The sequence below is a fragment of the Gobio gobio genome (assembly GCF_949357685.1).
Source record: "Gobio gobio genome assembly, chromosome: 7".
NCBI classification, from domain to species: domain Eukaryota; kingdom Metazoa; phylum Chordata; class Actinopteri; order Cypriniformes; family Gobionidae; genus Gobio; species Gobio gobio.
This window is the reverse complement of record NC_137103.1, coordinates 18,518,994-18,538,662: the sequence shown is the minus strand read 5'-3', so window position 1 is coordinate 18,538,662 and position 19,669 is coordinate 18,518,994. Positions and strand designations below refer to the sequence as shown.

The following is a 19,669-nucleotide window of genomic DNA, read 5'->3' as shown; positions in this document are numbered from 1 at the left end:
CGCCTCCGGGGATGAGGCGGATGCGGCCGCGGAACGCGCCGACAGCTGCTACATCATGGCTTCCGACAGCGAGGAATGGTCTTCCGTGACCTCTTCAGTCCGGGCCTCCGGACGCTCTCTAGCGGGTGAGGACGCCGAACTGTTGCGCCTTCTCACCCGGGCTGTCGAGCAGCTACAGGGATTAAAGTGAAAAAAATTCTTCTGACTGAAATTTTTTTTCAGGCCAAGTCATATTATTTTAATTTTACTTAAATAGTCGAGACCAATAGCGTTTTAAGGGGAGATGTTTTAAACCGCTTTAATATTGCCAGTTTGCGTATTTTAAAAGCTATTTTAATCTATGAAAAAAATATACTTAGCTTGACAAATAATCAACCATCTACATAACTTTGCAGTGCATGTTTTTATTTATCTTATAAGACTAAACAATGTTTTGTAAAACTCTTAATTAACAGAAAAAAAAGAAAAAAGTAACAGCACCACCATTAAAGTGCTATTCTTGTGCAAAAGTCTCTAGAGTGCTTTTCACTTTTTCTGCCTTTTGGCTGTGAAACCATATTCCTGAAGCTTGGCTACACCTGACACCCGTTTCAGTGTTTGACTAGCTACATGTGCAGGAGTTGCTCCAGGAGAGGTGGAGGCTGTAGCAGCAGTGAGTTTAAGTCCAGGGGTGGAGGAGGTGGAGGCTGTAGCAGCAGCAGTTTTGCCTTTAACTCCAGGGATGGAGGAGGTGGAGGCTGTAGCAGCAGTGCGTTTAAGTCCAGGGGTGGAGGAGGTGGAGGCTGTAGCAGCAGTGCGTTTAAGTCCAGGGGTGGAGGAGGTGGAGGCTGTAGCAGCAGTGCGTTTTAGTCCAGGGGTGGAGGAGGTGGAGGCTGTAGCAGCAGTGCTTTTAAGTCCAGGGGTGGAGGAGGTGGAGGCTGTAGCAGCAGCAGTTTTGCCTTTAACTCCAGGGATGGAGGAGGTGGAGGCTGTAGCAGCAGTGCGTTTAAGTCCAGGGGTGGAGGAGGTGGAGGCTGTAGAAGCAGCAGTTTTGCCTTTAACTCCAGGGATGGAGGAGGTGGAGGCTGTAGCAGCAGAGCGTTTAAGTCCAGGGGTGGAGGAGGTGGAGGCTGTAGTAGCAGCAGTTTTGCCTTTAACTCCAGGGATGGAGGAGGTGGAGGCTGTAGCACAAACAGAAGAGTTGGAACCTTTCTTTACTTTTTTAACCCTAACTGCTGAGAGGACCTTCACAGCTTCCCTCAGTTTCCTTTCCTTTTGCTTGTCAAGGTTGTCCTTCTTTTTCTTCAATTGATTTTGGTATGTCCCATAAGAAGACAGGCACGATCTCCTCAATGCAGGGGTAATTTGCATTTTGGAGGCAGTTTTGCCAATTACCTTCATGTGGGACTTGATAATGGCTAAGCCTTCATAAGTCTCAATGTTCAGCCTAACCCTGTCTTTCTCAATTATGTCATCCATGATGTTAAACGATCCTTCGACAAGAGGGCCAGTGAACAATGACAGAAGAGCCTTTACCAACTTCCCTAAGATGGGGAATCTCATTCCTCCTCCTGGCATCTTCATGGCAAAGATCTTACTCCACCAGTCAACATCGATTCGTGCAATGTTCTCCTCAAAACATTTGGCCAGTGCTCCTAGATCTGTATCAATCTGGTAGGCTCGCACCTCTTCATCCAGTTGACCCAATCGGTCATAGATGCATGAACCTCCGTTGTGGTACTTGGCGCACCAGGCAGGGAGCATGTGTATTGTAGAGCACGAACGGCAGCATTGTGACTAGCTTCAGATTGATGGCGAGCTAGGACTTTTTTGCCATTATTGCCATACTGAAGTCTCCTGTGACACACCGTGCAAAGACACGTACCTGGCTGTTTGATTTTTTTAGCCCACGAACTAAAAGGCTTGCCATTCTCCCCCATTTCGCTAAGCCAAGCCCATCTCCATTTATTTTTTACACTTTTATCAATCTCCGACACATCGGAGCCTTCCTGCATTACAAGTGTGTCCATGGTAACTGACATATAATTATAACGTTACCTCAGCGCTCAGTTGTACCTGACATGCACTTTCCAAAACTAAGATTAATTGAGTGAACATGGAGCAGTTTTTCCGTGAGCGGAAATTGAAAACCCGGAGTGGATCATGAGCGAAGTGATTACAGAATGCTTAGAGTGGAGAGAGGAACGTGCTTTCGCTCCACTCCAGGCTTTGATCACATCCCCCTCAGCAGGATGAATACACCTCGTCTTTCCTTAATTTAAGACCTATTCAAACTAAAATTAAGACATTTATTACACTATTTGAGAAATGAAAGCCTATTTACGACCTTAAAATTATGAAAAGTGATTTTAAGACATTAAGGACAGACGGGAACCCTGTAATTGACGGAAATCCATCATAGACTCGCTGCAATTAACGTAAATCCGTCGTAGCGACGGAGAACTTTAATCCCTGCAGCTAGGCCTCGAATGGGCCCCGCCCAAGGTGGCAGCGCCGAATCGACTTGACGGATGCTTCCTAAAAAGTCGCCGCCGTGCGCCCACCTCCAGGACTGCACCTTTTCTGCCAGAGCTTCACGAGGAGCTCGCGAAGTCGTGGAACGCGCCATTCTCCGCGAGGGTCTCGTCTCAGGCTTCTTCGACGCTCTCACAAGTTGACGGCGCGGCTGAGAAAGGCTACAATGCTATCCCTCCGGTGGAAGAGGCGGTCGCAGCGCACCTTTGCCCGCCTTCTGGTTGGCGCTCAAAGGCTGCCCTCCCGTCTAAGGCCTGCAGAGTGACGTCATCGCTGATCGGCCGCGCTTTCGCAGCCTCCGGTCAAGCTGCATCTGCTCTGCACTCTATGGCCGTGCTGCAAATCCTCCAAGCCAATCTCCTCCGCGACTTGGACGAGAAAAGCGGTGACGCTGAGTTGATCACAGATTTGCGAAGCGCGACGGATCTCTCCCTTCGTGCTACCAAGACCGCAGCACAGGCCCTCGGACGCTCTATGGCCTCCCTCACGGTAGCTGAGCGCCACCTCTGGCTCACACTCACGGACATGCGAGAAAGGCCTTTCTAAACGCCCCGCTCTCCCCGTCTGGGCTCTTCGGACCAGCGGTCAAGGGGATCATCAATCGTTTCTCTGAAGTGCAGAAAACGACTCAGGCCATGAACCTCTTCCTGCCTCGACGCCCCGGCGCTAGCAATAGCTCCGTTGCTCGCCGTCCTCGCGACCAGCCAGCACCGAGCTCCGCGCAGCGCCCAGCCCCCTTCGTCTCAGCGAAGACCGAGCGGCCGCCCCAGATCGCGCTCTTCCAGCCGTGGTAAGCCGCCTCCACCTCGGGGCCCCCGGCCTAGGATCGCGCTGAAGTCCGAGCCTCCAAAGTCCTCCTAGCCAGAGGCAAGAAACGACGGTTAAGTCCCGCCGCGGCCGGACCACCGTCAAAACTCTCTTTCCTGTCACCCCCCGCCACTGTGGCTGCTGCAGATGGATTTCACGCAGCCAACGAGCCGGCAAAAATGCCTTCTCGCCTGTCAATAACCGTTTTTACGGCGAACCAGAGAAATCACAAAAGTTGCATTATTTCTGGTTGCACGGCTCACGCCGTATGTGTTTCAAATGCAGTAAATGTGCCCACTTTTCTGTGTTCACCCCTGCACACAAGCACTATAAACCCCGTGTCCCCCACTCACATAAAGCGGCCACCGGCCGCTCGAGTGCTAGAGTTAGGTCACGTGTCTGCTTGTTTGCGTCCACGACTAACCACCACACGCGCTGTCACACAGCCACTCTTAACCGGTCATGTTCCACGCGTAAGAGTTGTGCCCGCTCAAACGCGCTCACACATTTTCGCGAACATTATGCCTCAGGCGCTACGCGCCGCGCCTCACACCATTTGTTCTCCGCCCAGGGTGGCCGGAGCGATGAGTGTAGGTCCACACACAAGCCACTCCCCGCTCGAAGCGGCAGAGATACAGTGTGTAGGGCGGCCAGCCATCACGAGCGATCGGCTGGCCCACAGCACAGAGAGCGCGCGCACTGCGCCTGCCCCTCCTATACAGGCCGTCAAACCCGCGAAGCGCGGCGTTTCGAGCCCGGAGGCCGTTCTATCCCGTGTGGCACACGCGAGAGCGTGGGAAGCCATTCCAGGTGTATCAGAATGGGTGCTGAAAACAGTGAAGCACGGCTACACTCTGCAGTTCGCTCGCCGCCCTCCGCGCTTCTGTGCGCGCACAGAGACGAGAGTGAGCGAGGAAGTAGCACATCTACTTCGAGCAGAGATAGCCACGCTGCTGTGCAAAGGGGCTATAGAACCGGTTCCCCATTCTATGAGCGAGTCAGGCTTTTACAGCCGGTATTTTCTCGTGCCAAAAAGGGATGGGTCGCTCAGACCGATTCTGGATCTGAGGCGTCTGAACAAAGCTCTTATGAGAAGATCGTTCAAGATGCTCACGACCAAGCAGATCCTCGCGCATATTCGCCCGAGAGACTGGCTAATCTCCCTAGATTTGAAAGATGCATATTTTCATATCAAGATAACGCCGCGTCACAGGCCATTCTTACGATTCGCCTTCGACGGCCAGGCTTATCAATACACCGTCCTTCCGTTCGGCCTGTCACTAGCACCCTGTACATTTACGAAGTGCATGGACGCGGCCCTCGCTCCTCTGAGAAGTCGAGGGATGCGAGTGTTGAACTATCTGGACGATTGGCTCATCCTGGCGCAGTCAGAGGCCGAGCTCGTCGCCCACAGGGCAATGCTGCTCAGCCATCTGGACAGCCTGGGGCTCACGGTCAATTGGACCAAGAGCTCATTAGTGCCCACGCAATCAACCTCATTTCTGGGTTTGAATCTGGACACTGTGGCAATGTCAGCCCGCCTGTCACCCCAACGCACACGCCAAGTTCGGCGCATGGCTGCGTACTTCCGGCCGGGCAAAATCGCACCTCTCAAGCTCTTTCAGAGGATGCTGGGACGTATGGCCTCAGCTGCAGCTGTGCTCCAGCTGGGCTTAATGCGCATGCGCCCGCTGCAATGCTGGCTCACAGAGCAATGCTCACAGAGCCTGGGCGTCCGGAGGCTTCAGGATCAGAGTGACTCAGGGCTGCGTTTCAGCCCTAGAGCCCTGGTTAGTAGCCGACTGGTACCAGAGGGGAGTGACGATGGGAGCCATCTCACACCGCAAGGTCATCTCGACGGACGCCTCCACCACGGGTTGGGGCGCCGTTTTCGAGGGCAGATGGGCCTCGGGCCTCTGGTCGAGCGAGGAAAAACTCCTACACATAAACTGTTTGGAGATGATAGCGGTAGAGAACGCGCTCAAGCAGTTTCTCCCGCTTATACGAGGACACCACGTGTTGGTCCGGTCGGACAATACCACAGTGGTGTCCTACGTGAACCGGCAGGGCGGTGTCAGGTCCAGGTGTCTGGGCAATCTGACAGAACGCCTGCTCGTGTGGGCACACAGCTCGCTGCGCTCGCTGAGAGCTGCGCACGTACCGGGCCACCTCAATGTGGGCCCGGACAAGCTGTCCAGGGGCCTCATTCTCCCAGGAGAATGGTCCCTGCACCCCCAGACAGTCCAGCTGGTATGGCGCCTATTCGGCAGAGCGGAGCTCGACCTCTTTGCAACAAAAGCGAACGCCCGCTGCCCGAGGTTTCTGTCCAAAAGCGAGGATGCGCTGTCCCAACCTTGGCCCAGCCTCCCGCTGTATGCTTTCCCGCCGATTTCCCTATTGCCCCAGGTCATAGCGAAAATCAGGGAGACGCGCCGCCCGGTGCTCCTTATAGCGCCGCGCTGGGAGAACCAGATTTGGTACCCAGAGCTGGTGAAGCTGTCGCACTCACCCCCCTGGCCAGATCCGCTGAGAGCAGACCTCCTCTCTCAAGCAGGAGGGTCAGTTTGGCATCCCCATCCAGAGCGATGGTCTCTGCATGTATGGGTGACCAACGGATACCCGTTGACCTGCCCGAAGGGGTTATGAACACGATTTCACACTCTAGAGCCCCCTCGACGAGACGGTTATATAGTTCTAAGTGGTCGGTGTTCACTGAGTGGTGTGTTTCCAAGGGATTGGACCCACAGCAATGTGGGGTCCAGCGGGTGCTCTCCTTCCTCCAAGAGCTTTTGGAACTGGGCAGGTCCCCTTCCACGCTCAAAGTGTATGTGGCGGCTATAGCAGCGTTCGCTCAGACGACGCTAGGTAGCACGCTAGGAAGGAACGAGCTCATCATCCGTTTCCTCAGAGGAGCCAGACGGATGAATCCCCCGCGGCCCCCATCGGTTCCTATACGGGATCTGGCCTTGGTCCTAGAGGCCCTGAAGGCTCATCCCTTTGAACCGCTCGAGACTGTGGAACCAAGGTTCCTTTCGCTAAAAAACGCGTTCCTGATAGCTCTGGCTTCAGTGAAACACGTGGGGGATCTACGCGCGCTCTCAGTGAGCCCGACGTGTATGGAGTTCGGTCCTAAAGACTCTAAGGTCATTCTCAGACCGAGGCATGGCTATGTCCCCAAAGCGATCAGCACTCCCTTCAGGGCGCAGATTATCTCCCTCTCGGCTCTGACAGCATCCGACGAGGGGGACGGTGGCAATATCCTCTGCCCTGTCAGGGCATTGAGGGTTTATGTCACACGCTCCGCCGCCTTCAGGCGTTCTGAGCAGCTATTTGTTTCGTTTGGTGGGCGCACTCAAGGTCTCGCCTCCTCGAAACAGACCCTGTCCAGGTGGATAGTGGACGCGATTGCAACTGCATACGCTTCCAAACACCTGCAGTGCCCGCTAGGTGTCAGAGCACACTCCACTAGAGGCATGGCCTCTTCGTGGGCTTGGGCCAGAGGGATTTCCATCCACGATATCTGTATGGCGGCAGGCTGGGCCTCCCCGTCTACGTTCGTGAGATTTTACAATCTGGAAGTTCCTGCCTTACAGGCGAAAGTGTTATCAGTTCAATAGGGCTGTTAGTTCTGCCCAGTGATTCTGCGCAGACATAGCTCACATACTGGTAGTAAGTTCGGTACTAGGCTCATGCGAATTTGAAGGAGACCGGCAGTGCCGTTCCCTTGTTTACGGGACGAGCTGTTGTGAGTTTGAAGGTGACCGGCGGTGCCGTTACCTCACTCATATAACAAGATATTGTGAATTTGAAGGCGACCGGCGTTGCCGTTCCCTCATTCATGAGACAAGGTGTGGTGAATTTGAAGGAGACCGGCAGGTGCCGTTCCCTCATTCATGGGACAGGGTGTTGTAACCACCCATTGTAACCACCCGTCAGTTCGAATGAAGTGTCTGTATATGTGGTGGCCCGTTTTCCTTACCGGCCACTCTGCCGAGCAGTGTTATGGTCCCCGGTTCCCTGGGATACATATGCTGTACGCGAGGCGCGCACGGCGTTGACAATGTGTTCCCGATGTGTAAGGAAACTTACGCAATACGAGAGAACCTCTCGTAAGAGAACGATACTCGGTTACTTAACGTAACCTCGGTTCTCTCTAGAAGAGGGAACGAGTATTGCGTTCCTTGCCGTGCGCCCCGCTGGCTTTTACGCTTCAGAACTACGAAAACCGAATATGCAGCCCGTGAGCCCTGCTTATATACACGTGGCCACGCCCCACCTGTAGGCAAATGAAGCCAGGTGGGCGCGAAGCGCCCTCATTGGTCGCCACGTCACGCGGGCTCACCGATAGGCTGCCGAGAGGCAATACCGAGAGGCAATACCGAGAGGCAATACTCGTTCCCTCTTCTAGAGAGAACCGAGGTTACGTTAAGTAACCGAGTATCGTTTTCTTTGGTAAACCCAGAGTTTCTTTCAGTCTCCTCGCCTTTTTAAAGCGCCAACAGAGTTTAAATACATAATTAATTAATTCAAATGCCTCAAATGCTTTTCTTACTGAGTATTTTGGTCATATTTCAAGTACAAATATAAAAAATATATAAATTTAATCTAGTAAAGTAAGCAAAGTTCACTTAAAACAAATTAAATTATCTGCCACTTGACAAAAATACATAGTAAGAAAAGCATTTTTTGCAGTGCAGGAACATTCATTCATTGCTCATGTTTCATCATGAGGACACTGTCAAAGTGACAAAAATGGCATGTCCTTTTATACAGGGTCCTGACATTCACTTGATAAACCTCTAGAAGTAACCTAATAATTAGAATTTCCTTTAGGATTTCCAGTGGTTGGACGCATTGATGACACTCATATTCCCATCATCACACTTTCAGAAAACGTATAACTGTATGGAATGGAAGGATGCTGCCAGATGGTAGCATGAGATATATGTCATAACCACCACCACAGCTGTTAAATACATTTATTTACAATTTTTATGGTCATCTTTATTTCCTACAAATGCTTTATTCTTTTTCCTGTTGGATGTTAATATTCTTCCTACATCTACTCTTCATCTGTCAGTGGTGCTGGTGTTTGGCTGGCCTGAGTAGAAGTCAAATGTTAATGTCATTACCCTAATCAATAAATGTAACGGGTGGGATCATAGAACATTTCATTATGTGAAAAGAGCATAGACCCTTTTCACATTTCTGGGTTTCTGAAGCTGAAGTCGTCATAGTTGGGTTAACTCTTATAGCGGTGAATGAGAGAATACATTAAATATATATTTTTGTGTCCCCATTTGCTCAAATAGCAAAAGAAAAAATACACAATAGTGATGTCACAACTTTCAAAAAGAGGGAAAAAATAGAGTGAGATTGATGACGGAAGTAAAAAGAGAGAAATATATTATTTTTTACCATCACTCACATAGACGCTTTATTAGAAACACCCTCAAAGCAGCAGTAACTTTTTTTTTTATTTGATGCAAAAGTAATATAATACAAAGTATTAGTGTTATAAATGTACATACATAAAAATAAAAAAATAAAAAAAACTTTGCAGAATTTACGATATTGATGACCATTAAAACACCATCACAGTCTGTGAAAAGGGTCTATGTGGGAAAAGCTGCTGCACATTGGACACTGAATGATATTTAATATGTCAAATGTTTGTAAAGTCATTAAACCAACACCCATGAACAGTTTATGCTTAAAGCTTTACCTGATTGAATTATGTTTTTATTTTTCATTTTTAGCTGTTGCCACATTCTTTTTTTGCCTTTTGGACACCATGAAAATTTAACTTAATTAAAATAATTAAGAATTAAACTTACATATTGACCCGGAAGTATGCAAACATCTTTTTGTTGGGTGCTGTTGCCATTGTGAATCATAATTCCGGAGCTCCATTAATCGTGGCTTTTCATAGTTGAAGTGCATGTGCTTAACTCGAAGTCAGTCTACTCAGAGTTGATTGAACTAACTCAATTCAGCTGTTCTGAAACCCAAAACCCAAAAAGAGTTTCCCATCTCAGAGTAAGTCAACTCAGAGTTCAGGTTTAAACTCAGAGTTGGTTGAACCTCCTTATTGAAACGGGCCCCTGATCACAATGTGCCCTCAACTACCTCTGGACCAGAACACACTAACTTATCACAAATGCGTTTACACTGTATTTCAATGTGTATGGGAACAACATGCAGATGTTAATGCATTGAAATGTAAACACAGCTATATACACATTAAGTTCATATTTTGCATCTACTCATAATAACACAACGCTAACACAAACCAACAAAAAACAAAACAAAACTGCTATGCGGCAGTGTTTTCCTCACTCAATCTAAAATCAAATCAAAGATATGTACAAGATGTATTTATTATTTTGACAAAATGTAGTTTATATTCAGGTGCTCCAAGTTTGTAAGAATTTCTCAGCTTTTTCCTCACTTATATATTAATGCTACAGTTCAATAAGAAAAATCATCTAAAATCTATACTAAGCTCAAATCTATGCAACATCTCTTTAGCCCTCTACACTACAGAGTTAATGATTAATGTCCATTTTCATTAAAAACACATTCTGCTAGACATTCTAAACCACATCCATCTGCTTTGCATCCATTACTCACATCTCTTTAAAAACAATGTGTCCCAACATCAGCTAGGTCTCTATACCCATGAATCGGGGGATCTTTGGTAATGTTCATTGTAGTGCGATGATCTCCTGGTGGATGAGTAAAAGTCCACATACTTGCTTCTGGTTTTAAAGCCATGTGCCTGGCTGTAATCAGTGGGGAAATAGTGCAACATCTTTTCCAGACATGAGTCCTCGTAGGCATGTTGTGAATGCAGGTATGTGCAATAAGTGTCATCGTTGCGGTGGCCTATTTTGTTGGTGTGATACACCTGCAGTGCACACAAACAGAACAATCGTTTCTAAACAGAAAACTTGTTTCTATAATAATTTTGTAGTGCAGTATATAAAATGATAGTTCAGATTACTACAGTTTTACAGAAATGATGATTTAATGAAAATTAGAATAAAAATTCAAAATGTCCTGGTGCATTGCAGTAATTGGATATAATATTGCAGTCATTTTTTTATATAATAAGCTTTTTATATAATTAAGCTTATTGTCATTGACATAATAATAATAATAATAATAATAATATAGGGTTAAATGGAACCTTGACATGCTTTTGTGAAACAGTCTATTTTAGTTCCCTTTTGATGTGGTTAACTTGCATTGCGTCCTCTAAGCAATTTCTTAGCTGAGGGGGAAACTCTGTTTCTCCAAATACTGAAGCCTGATTGGATCAAAAGCCTGCCAAACCGGGCAGGGCTGACTGCCTATATAGGTGCCCCGCCAGCAAGCAGCCCAATTCTTCCCAGACGTTCACAATGAACTCACCAAATTGTGGCACACCCCTTATTCCACACACGTTTACCACTCCACTTCGTCAGCCCTTAATGATGCAGTGCAGAAGGCCTATGCTAAGTGGCCCCTATTGGAAGAGGCCATCAGCACGCATCTCTGCCAGCTTACATCTCTCGGAATGAAGACCAAAGCCGCCCACCCCTGGCGGCCAGAGCATATGCTGCGGCTGGGCAAGCTGGACCTGCTCTTCACACAATGGCAGTCTTTCAAGTTTACCAACTAAACTCCTCCACTCCATGGACTTCTGGACTTGACCCGGCTACCTTTAAAGATCTGCGCAGCACCATCGTCGTTACCCTGTGCGCTATTAAGTCCACAGCCCAGGCAATCGGATGACCTATGGCCAATTTGGTGTTCCTCGAGTGCCACCTTTGGTTAAATTTAGACAGCCGATAAACCAGCCCTCTTCCACTCCCCTGTCTCCCCAGCGGGTCTGTTTGGTTCTGCGGTAGATGGATTCGCTGAGTGTTTTAAAGCAGTCCAGAAATTTCCGCAAGTCATGCGCCATTCCCTGACGAAGAAGGCTTGTTCCGCTACTGCTTTCGGCCACCACAAGTCACTGCCGACTCAGCAGCACACCAGGCCAGCATCTACTTCTGCTCAGCCCCAGCCCAAGGCAGGACCCAAGATCATGCAGTGCTCCTGCAACACTAAGCGCTACCAATAAGGATACTCACTACAGTTTACTCACAGGCCCCCCTGTTTCAGGGCTGCGAGTCACACTTCGGTCTTGGGCGGCGAGGCTCACATCCTCCGATCCGAAGTACAAGCATGGCTAGCAAAAGGTGCTGTGGAGAAAGTTCCCACAGCTCACAGTAAATCAGGCCGTCCGATTACTTCATCGTTCCAAAGAAGTATGGTGGCCTCAGGTCCATCCTAGAATTGAGGCTCTTGAACCACGGCCTAATAAATTGGCCGTTCAAAATGCTAACACTGAAAAAAATACTCTCACAGATTTGCCCAGGGGATTGATTTTTGTCAATGAATCTGAAAGATGCATACTTTCACATCCCTCATCACAGACCAATTTGCATTCGAAGGGGTGGCTTATCAATATACAGATATATTTCCGACTGTCTGCACCTTTACGATATGTGTGGATGTGGCCCTCTCCCCCCGAGACAGAAGGGAGTGTGCATCCTAATCTCGACAACTGGTCAGTCTTGGCCCCGTTGAGACAATAGCTATGTGCACACAAGGCCCTGCTCCTCAGGCATTTAGATTGTCTGTGGTTCAGGATCAACCTGGCCAAGAGTCTCCCAGCCAACAAATTTCTTTCCTGGGTGCAGTTTTCAACTCGGCCTAGATGCGGGCATGGCTTTTACCAGAGGGCTCTCAAAAAATTCAGAGGCTCGTGGCATCATTCAATGTTGAGGTTTCTGTTCCCATCAAAACATCCCAGAAACTACTGGGTTTCACGTAGTGTTGCACGACATACCAGTACTAGAAAAGTGTAGCGATACCCTGCTATTAAAAACGGTACGATATTACATTTTATTAGTACTTTAAGAATGACAGGATGCTTATAAGAGCATTATTTCTTAATTTGCGTAGATGTGTGACAGCAGGAGTCAGGACGTGTGCAGAGTTCTGCTTCCACCGTTCACTAAACAGTGGAAGCAGAACAGTCAAATATATACGCAAAGAAAGCAACAGAATCATACATGCATGAGAAAATAAAGCGCGGCGTGGGACGTGCTCGCGCTGCCGGACTCTGACCTGAAGTGCGCGCACATACCTTTCACTCAAACAGCATGCGATCACGACGTCAGTTTCGTGTATTATTGGGTTTGAATGGTCAAAAATATGTAAAAATTTACGTCCTGGTGAGTATTCATTTAAACACAGTCGGGTATGTCTTTAGTCAACATGACATCATGACTTTGCGTAAACATACATGCCACTTTCTAAAACCAAATGGCGTGTTATCTGTACGCATTATGAGCTATCCGCGTGTACTGTATGTCTTTGCCGTGTGATTCCGCGTGTATGTCTACGCCGTGTGATTCCGCGTGAATGTAAATGGATTTATAAACATACTAAATGATGTTTTTTTTCAAAATGTAAATATGCAGAATGTTTCTTGTGATGGGCAGGTTTAGGGGCAGGGGTAGTGTAGGGGGATAGAATGAAACGGCGTTGATAAACACGCTAAAAAGCGATTATGCGTCTTGATAGCACGCCAAAATGGCATAGCGAATTGGCGTGTCATACATACGCTATTTCATGAGATCAGTCTGCTTTAGTGAACATATACAGAGTTGAGTGAGTACACATTTTTACGCTAAAAATATGTTCTAAATTATGAATGGGTCAAATGCGTTTGCAAAACGCCCTGAATGCACTTGAATTAGTTTGGACTGCTCTCTCACTGAATCATCAGAAGCCATTTCTCAGTGGGTAAAATTATAAACAGACAGTATTGAGAGGACCAGCGCTGTTTTTCAGTATTTCCTCTGTGAAAATGAACACAATGGATGTCTGACAATTTCGTTGCTTTTTGCAGTTTTCAGATTTAAAAAACTCTCGAGATAGAGGCTTTACTCATTCTGCGGTGCCATTGCTCTCACTGATGCTCTGACAGGCTAGTAATAGTTTGGTTATGCTTATTTAACTTTAATAGTGTTAAATAAAAAACCTTTTGTGCATACCGTCAGATGAAATGCAAGCGTCCGCGCTTTCTCCATCCATGCAATAAATGCACATGCTTGAATGAGCGCACATTTCTAGCGTATTTACTTGAACTTCGTAGGTAATATCTATGGTTTGACCCATGTCAGAGGCGGCCAAAAATCTGAAATTTGAATGGACTGGGAATAAAGCTCTATGAACTTGACGTGCGATGCCCGCTGACTGACATGTATGCGCATGAATCACCGTCACACGCACAGAGAAATGGGCTATTGCAAGTTACTGCATAATACATTTTTAACAACCAGAATAATAAAGCATCACCATACACACTTTTAGCTATGTTTTTTTAAACTATTATAGTATTTTGAAGGACAAACATGAACTTTAACTATTGGCTTTACATCATCAAGTCAGCTGTCGTCTTTACTTTTGCGCGAGGCCCTGGTGAGGTGCGAAGCCCTGTGCGGTCGCACGCTTGGCACAGCCCTTGCGACGGTACTGACTGCAGCCTTTCATGTGATGGGAAAAGATCTAAAAATAATGCTATAATCAACACTTTCACGATTCGTTAATCTCGACAGCTCTAATAGTAAAAAAAACGAATTAAAAGTATTTGAAAGGGGTTCCACATGTAATACGCATTTCAAATGCGAAGATGTCAGCCAATCACAGCAGTGGGCGTTTACACTGAAGTCTTACTAAAGACACGCCCCTTCAAACAGAGCATTCAAGCCAGAGGGCTAAAAAAAAGCCTTTTATTTCTAAATTATGACATTTTATGATGTACAAATCATACTAACAATATAAGTACACCTCAGGAAACATTATAAAATAATTTTAAAAATCCACATCATGGGACCGTTAAATAAAGAAGAGGGAATGGTCAAAAAGCCAGCAGGGGTTCAGAAAAAAAATTGTCCGGAAGACAGTTGCTGGCAGCCAGACAACCTGCCAAAGTAGGCGGCACCTTCCGCTTCACGATCTCCAATCACTAGCATCCAAAGAGTGACAGCAACCAATCAGATGATGGCCGGGTGACATCAGCGTGTAAACAGTGTTGAAGTCGTCAGAGCTCAAATGAGTTAATTGATAGACATTATGAGTAAAAAAAACCTGGCATTCGATAAGAATCGGTAGGTTTGTTAATAACTTTAATATCAGCGAAGGACAGTATCGTTACCTACTGTAGTTAATTGTTTAAAGAGCCATGTCTTGTGTACCGTATTTCACATTTATAATTAGCTTCATCAGCCCCAGTATTGTCTGTCAGAAGAGTCGACACTACAGACTGTGGAAATCAGTGAATCTGCAGTTGTCAGAAATAAAGAAGGGGAGGAATAGACTATGTGAATTCAAGCAATTTTTTACTTTAACTTTTGAATATTAGTAATCACTAATTAATATTTTCTAGGAAGACACAGTGCACATTTGTTGCAGAAGGATGCAGGCAAAACAACAGACGAGGTAACAGCACATTCAGTGTGACAAATGCTAATTTCAAGTGTTACCCTCTCATACTATATCTACAGTATCTTTCTGATTAAAATACAGAATAAATGTATTTCTCAAGTACTAACTGCACCCATAGGATGTGCATTCTGTAATAAGGGAAGTTACTGTAAGTCGTGATGTATAGAAAAAAGTGTTTAATGACAATGTCAGTCATTTTTGTTAATTTTGTATGCCACATTGTTGCCAGAGAAATGCTTCTTCATGTGGTCATTGAGGTGGGTGATCCTGCTTTTGTAAACTTGGGTCCAGTATGTTTGCATTAAAAACTCTGGTGGGAAGCGACTCGTTCTGTGTGAAAGCACACTTTCGCTGGTTAGACCAGTGTTTCCCTATCCTGTTCCTGGAGGCACACCAACAGTACACATTTTGAATGTCTCTCTTAGTGAAGTTTTAGTAACTAATTTCGGGAGGAGCACGTCCAGATAATTAAACCTATCTAAACAATGGAGCACGCCAGATAATGTAACCTATTCAAACCCAAGTGGAGCACCCTCAGATAATTAAACCTAATTAAACACATGTGGAGCATATCAAGCCAATCGATTTAATCAACGATAAGAGGTGTGTGTATATATACAGCATATTTACCTTCTTTCGTTGACCGTTTTTATTTTTAGCATCCCTCCACCACCCCATCTCCTCACTTTGATTTAATAAACTCATTAGACGTCAACACAATCCATAATAAAATACAGTCTAGTTCTAGACTATCTTCGTCATGGGGAGGATACTCTGGGTTCGGGCCAAATTCCGAGCCCGGAGCCCTCCCCCGGACAGCACGCCAAATACGCATAATCTTTACTCCATTTAATTAGATGTACGTGTGAACTCGTGAATATGGCCCATCCATTTCAGGCCTTGGAGCAGGGATGTGCTCCAAAAAGAATTGGAGACCTGTAGACACTACCATGTAACCTTTAAGCACTGCTTATCAGGTGATAACTGTTTAATAGGTATTTGATGGCAAAATGCAACAAGAATAGTATTCACATGGCCGTGCATGCATGTATACTGTTAATAAGGTAATGTAAACCTTGTGTATGTAACGGTTTTCTTATGAATCCTCTAGGCTACATTGGAAGAGGAAAATGGAGATAGATGCTTCAAGAAACACACTGGTGTCAGGAGAACCACCTCTCACTCAACATCATCAACACCAAGCAGCTGGTGGTGGATTTCAGGGGAAAGGATAGAGAACACACCCTGTCACCATTGACAAGACACCTGTGGGGAGTGGGTCAAAAGCTTTAAGTTCCTTGGTGTTCACATCACTAAAGATCTCACATGGTCTGCTCTCACAGATGCAGAAGGCACGTCAGGACCTCTTTTATACCTCAGGGGCCTGAGGAAGTTTGGAATGATCCCCAACATCCTCAGATCATTCTGCACCTGCACTGTGGAGAGCATCAAGAGCACTTGGTACAGAAACTGCACTGCTGGCGACCTGCAAGCCACATTGTTGGAGGTGAGCTTCCCTCCCTCCGGGCGGTGTATAAGGAAAGCCCGGAGGATCATCAGTGACTCCAGCCACCAAGCCACGGACTGCTCTCTCTGCAGTCTCTGCAGCACCTGGACCCACACAAGCCGACTGAGGGACAGCTTCTTCTCTCAGGCTATCAGGCTGCTGAACACCCAGAACTGATGCACCTTACACAGTACACTCTATGCCATGCATGGCACTTTACACTCCATCACCACAATTTCAACCAAACTAGAATCTAATGTATTATGCACTGCACTTTAACACAATAATCAATTCTGCCATTACCAACTTATCAACCCACTGTACATCTGCAACTGTATAATTAGATGCCAAGGATGCTGAACACTGGTGGTGGTTGAGGAGAGACCCCTGACATGGTTGTAAAGCACTTTGGGTGTAAAGTAGTACATATGAAAGCAAATGCCTCATTCATTCATTCATATAATTGGATATTGTGTGTATAATATTTATATTATTTATTGTGTATAATGTGTATTGTTATCTGCAAAGTATGTCCAATTGTATTCTGCTCTGCTCTCAGACGGCACATGTGCTGTTGCTGATGTGACAATAAAATTGATTTGATTTGATGTGTCAGTTGCTGGAGGAGTGATTTGTATTTATTAATACAATGATTTGTTCTTGATAGTTGCACTCTTAAATTCAATAAAACATTTTAAAAACATTGTTTACATTTTGTGAATAGCTCTGCATTTCTGAATTACATCATTAATCTATTTGTGAGATGTGTTTGATACTTATATCACACTAAACGTTGTTTTTTTTTCTAACAACAACTACCAAACACAACATGCATCATCAAGAATTATATTATTGTATTATTGTTTTTTTTGTTTTTTATCACTGCAGTGTAAAACTGAACTTGAAATGTTTGTATGATACAGCAATTTATTTATTTTGTATATAAAAAGTAGGCTAGCCTATGTACTATAGTAAGATTTAATTTAATCATTTAAAATCAATCTAAATCACAATTATGATTAGGCTATTATTTTTACGATCACTCATTATTTTTAGCCTTGCTTCCGCTGAAAGCGACAGGTACCGCCTACTTCTGGTAGTAAAACGGCAGCCGACGTTCAGTTTTAGTGGCAGGTACTGTCGGCTGCCATCGGCAGCAACTTCCTGCTGCCAGCTGCCGATTTTTCGCTGAACCCCTTCTCCAAAAAGCAGGGCAGAAACCTGCTGGCCAAGTGAGTTTTTAGTTAAAAAAATTAATACATTTATAAAACAGTGAATAGTAAGTTATGTCATATTATTCAATTACTTTTAAAGGAACTGTATGTAAGAAATGTATTTCAATTAATCATAAAATGGCCCTGATATGTCACTAGACATTAAGAAATCATGTTAATTTCAAATATTTATATCACTGACAACGGTTGTCCGGCCAAGATATTGTCATTTTAAAAGTGAAGTTGCAGCCCTCAACTGATGTTGATGTTGACATGTTGTGTCATGCCTGAAGCGTCTCCCTCCACCTATCTACCAATCACGAAGTCAGTAGTGTTTCTGCATTCGGGTTGCCAGCTCTGCTCTAGTTACCACAGCTGCAGCTACAAACTTTTTGGATAAACAATGTCTAACTTTACGAAACCTAAACGACCTCGTTATGAATCAGAAAAACGTTGTGACAGTGTCCGAAATAAAACAAGGATTTGTATAGGAGATGCCTTTGAAAGATGTAGACGGCTGAAAACGGAGAATAATTTGAACTGATGCCAACGTTGCTAATTTTCTCCTGGACAGGTAAGGTTCATCTATGTTTGGCTACCTTGTACTTAATGTAAATGGACATTTCAAATATTCATGACAGTCGAACAAAGATATGCATGTTCGTGCAAAGTAACGTTAAGTTAGCGCAGATGGAGGAGGCGGGTTATTGAATTGAAAAGGTAACGTTAAGGAATTGTTTGGTAAATAAAAACGGCGAGTCGTCATTGCTAACATTAGTAATGCATTATCAGAGCCCGTTTCTCTGTCATTATGCTGAGACGCTGAGGAAAACAACATTAGCACGCCTATTATGGCAATGTGAAAACGTATTTGAGACCGTAGCCTAACGTTACCTCATATTCCTCATTCGTTCTTCGCATATATAGTGGACAAAACATGCTGCAAGTTGACCTGTATGACCATTGCTAATGTTATTTAGCTTTGCTGTAATTTTACTATAATATACTATAGTATTTTTTCATGTGGGAATGTACGAGCGTTCATATTTACGATTATATTTGGCTAATCGCCATAAGTAAATTGCGATTCATAATTACTTCACAAAACATCGCTCTTGAAGCATAAACATAATTAACAGAAAGAAAAAAACGTACTGTGTAGGACTCGTCAATTGCCATTGAAAGCTCCGTGTAGCAGCCTACGTTCCAGCTGGATCCTGCAGCCTATCTGGCAGCCTCGAGTCCGGGGGAGGGGGAGAGGGGATACACCGCTCAACAGTAATTTGAAAGTGATTGCAGTACCAGTTTTGGCCACAGTCCTACATACAGCTCCTTTAATGTTTTTTGCTGTGGTATCGATTCAGTATCGGTATTGAGGTATTTTAGTCTGGTATCGTATTGAAGCTATAATTTTGGTATTGTGACAACACTAGTCTCATGGCAGCAGCCTCCCCAGTATTTCCTTTAGGTTTGCTTCATTTGCGCCCACTCCAATACTGACAATACTGACTCCAATACTGTGTCCCTCCCAGAGGCGAATGGGACACCTTAATCTCAGGGTGACCCATGGCTGTGTCAGAGCCCTGGTCCCCTGGAAATCACCCCGTCTGTAGCTGTCTGGTGTGGATCTGGACTCAGTCTACCGAAGGAAGTTAGTCGCGACGGATGCCTCCAAATCAGGTTGGGACGCCCTGTGTGATGACAGGCCGCTTGGCTCCTGGACAGGCCCAAAGCTGAACTGGCACATCAACTGCCTAGAAATTATGGCAGTTTTCCTGGCCTTCAAAGCCTTCCAGCTAGAGCTGACGTCCTGGTCCGATCGGACAACATGACAGTGTAGGCTTTCATAAATCACAAACCGTCACAGGAGGAATGGAGGCTCCAGCCTCTAGTGTAGTTTCTGCACTATTGGATTGCATTCCCTATAGCGTTAGCTAAGAAAATTACACAAAGCGTGTGAACTGTATCAAAAGGGAACACTTCAGTTACTAACGTAACCTCAATTCCCTGAGATAACTGGAACGAGCAGATAACTGGATAACTGGATCCAGCTGGCCGTGCTACTATGGTCATGCACAAG

At 45.7% G+C, this 19,669-nt stretch overlaps 1 protein-coding gene across 3 annotated transcripts in view; it reads right to left on the bottom strand.

Annotated features, from left to right (window-relative positions):
• Window positions 1-8,737: 8,737 nt before the first annotated feature.
• The window catches only part of LOC307128900 (plakophilin-4-like), a 132,762-nt gene continuing 121,830 nt past the window's right edge, over window positions 8,738-19,669 (bottom strand). For all 3 annotated transcript variants that reach the window (XR_013816825.1, XM_079820933.1, XM_079820934.1), the window contains one exon: window positions 8,738-10,231. Coding sequence is in view for 2 of the 3 variants with exons in the window: in XM_079820933.1 (XP_079677059.1) it covers window positions 9,995-10,231 (237 nt within the window). In the remaining variant the exon portion in view is untranslated. The remainder of the gene's footprint in view (window positions 10,232-19,669) is intronic.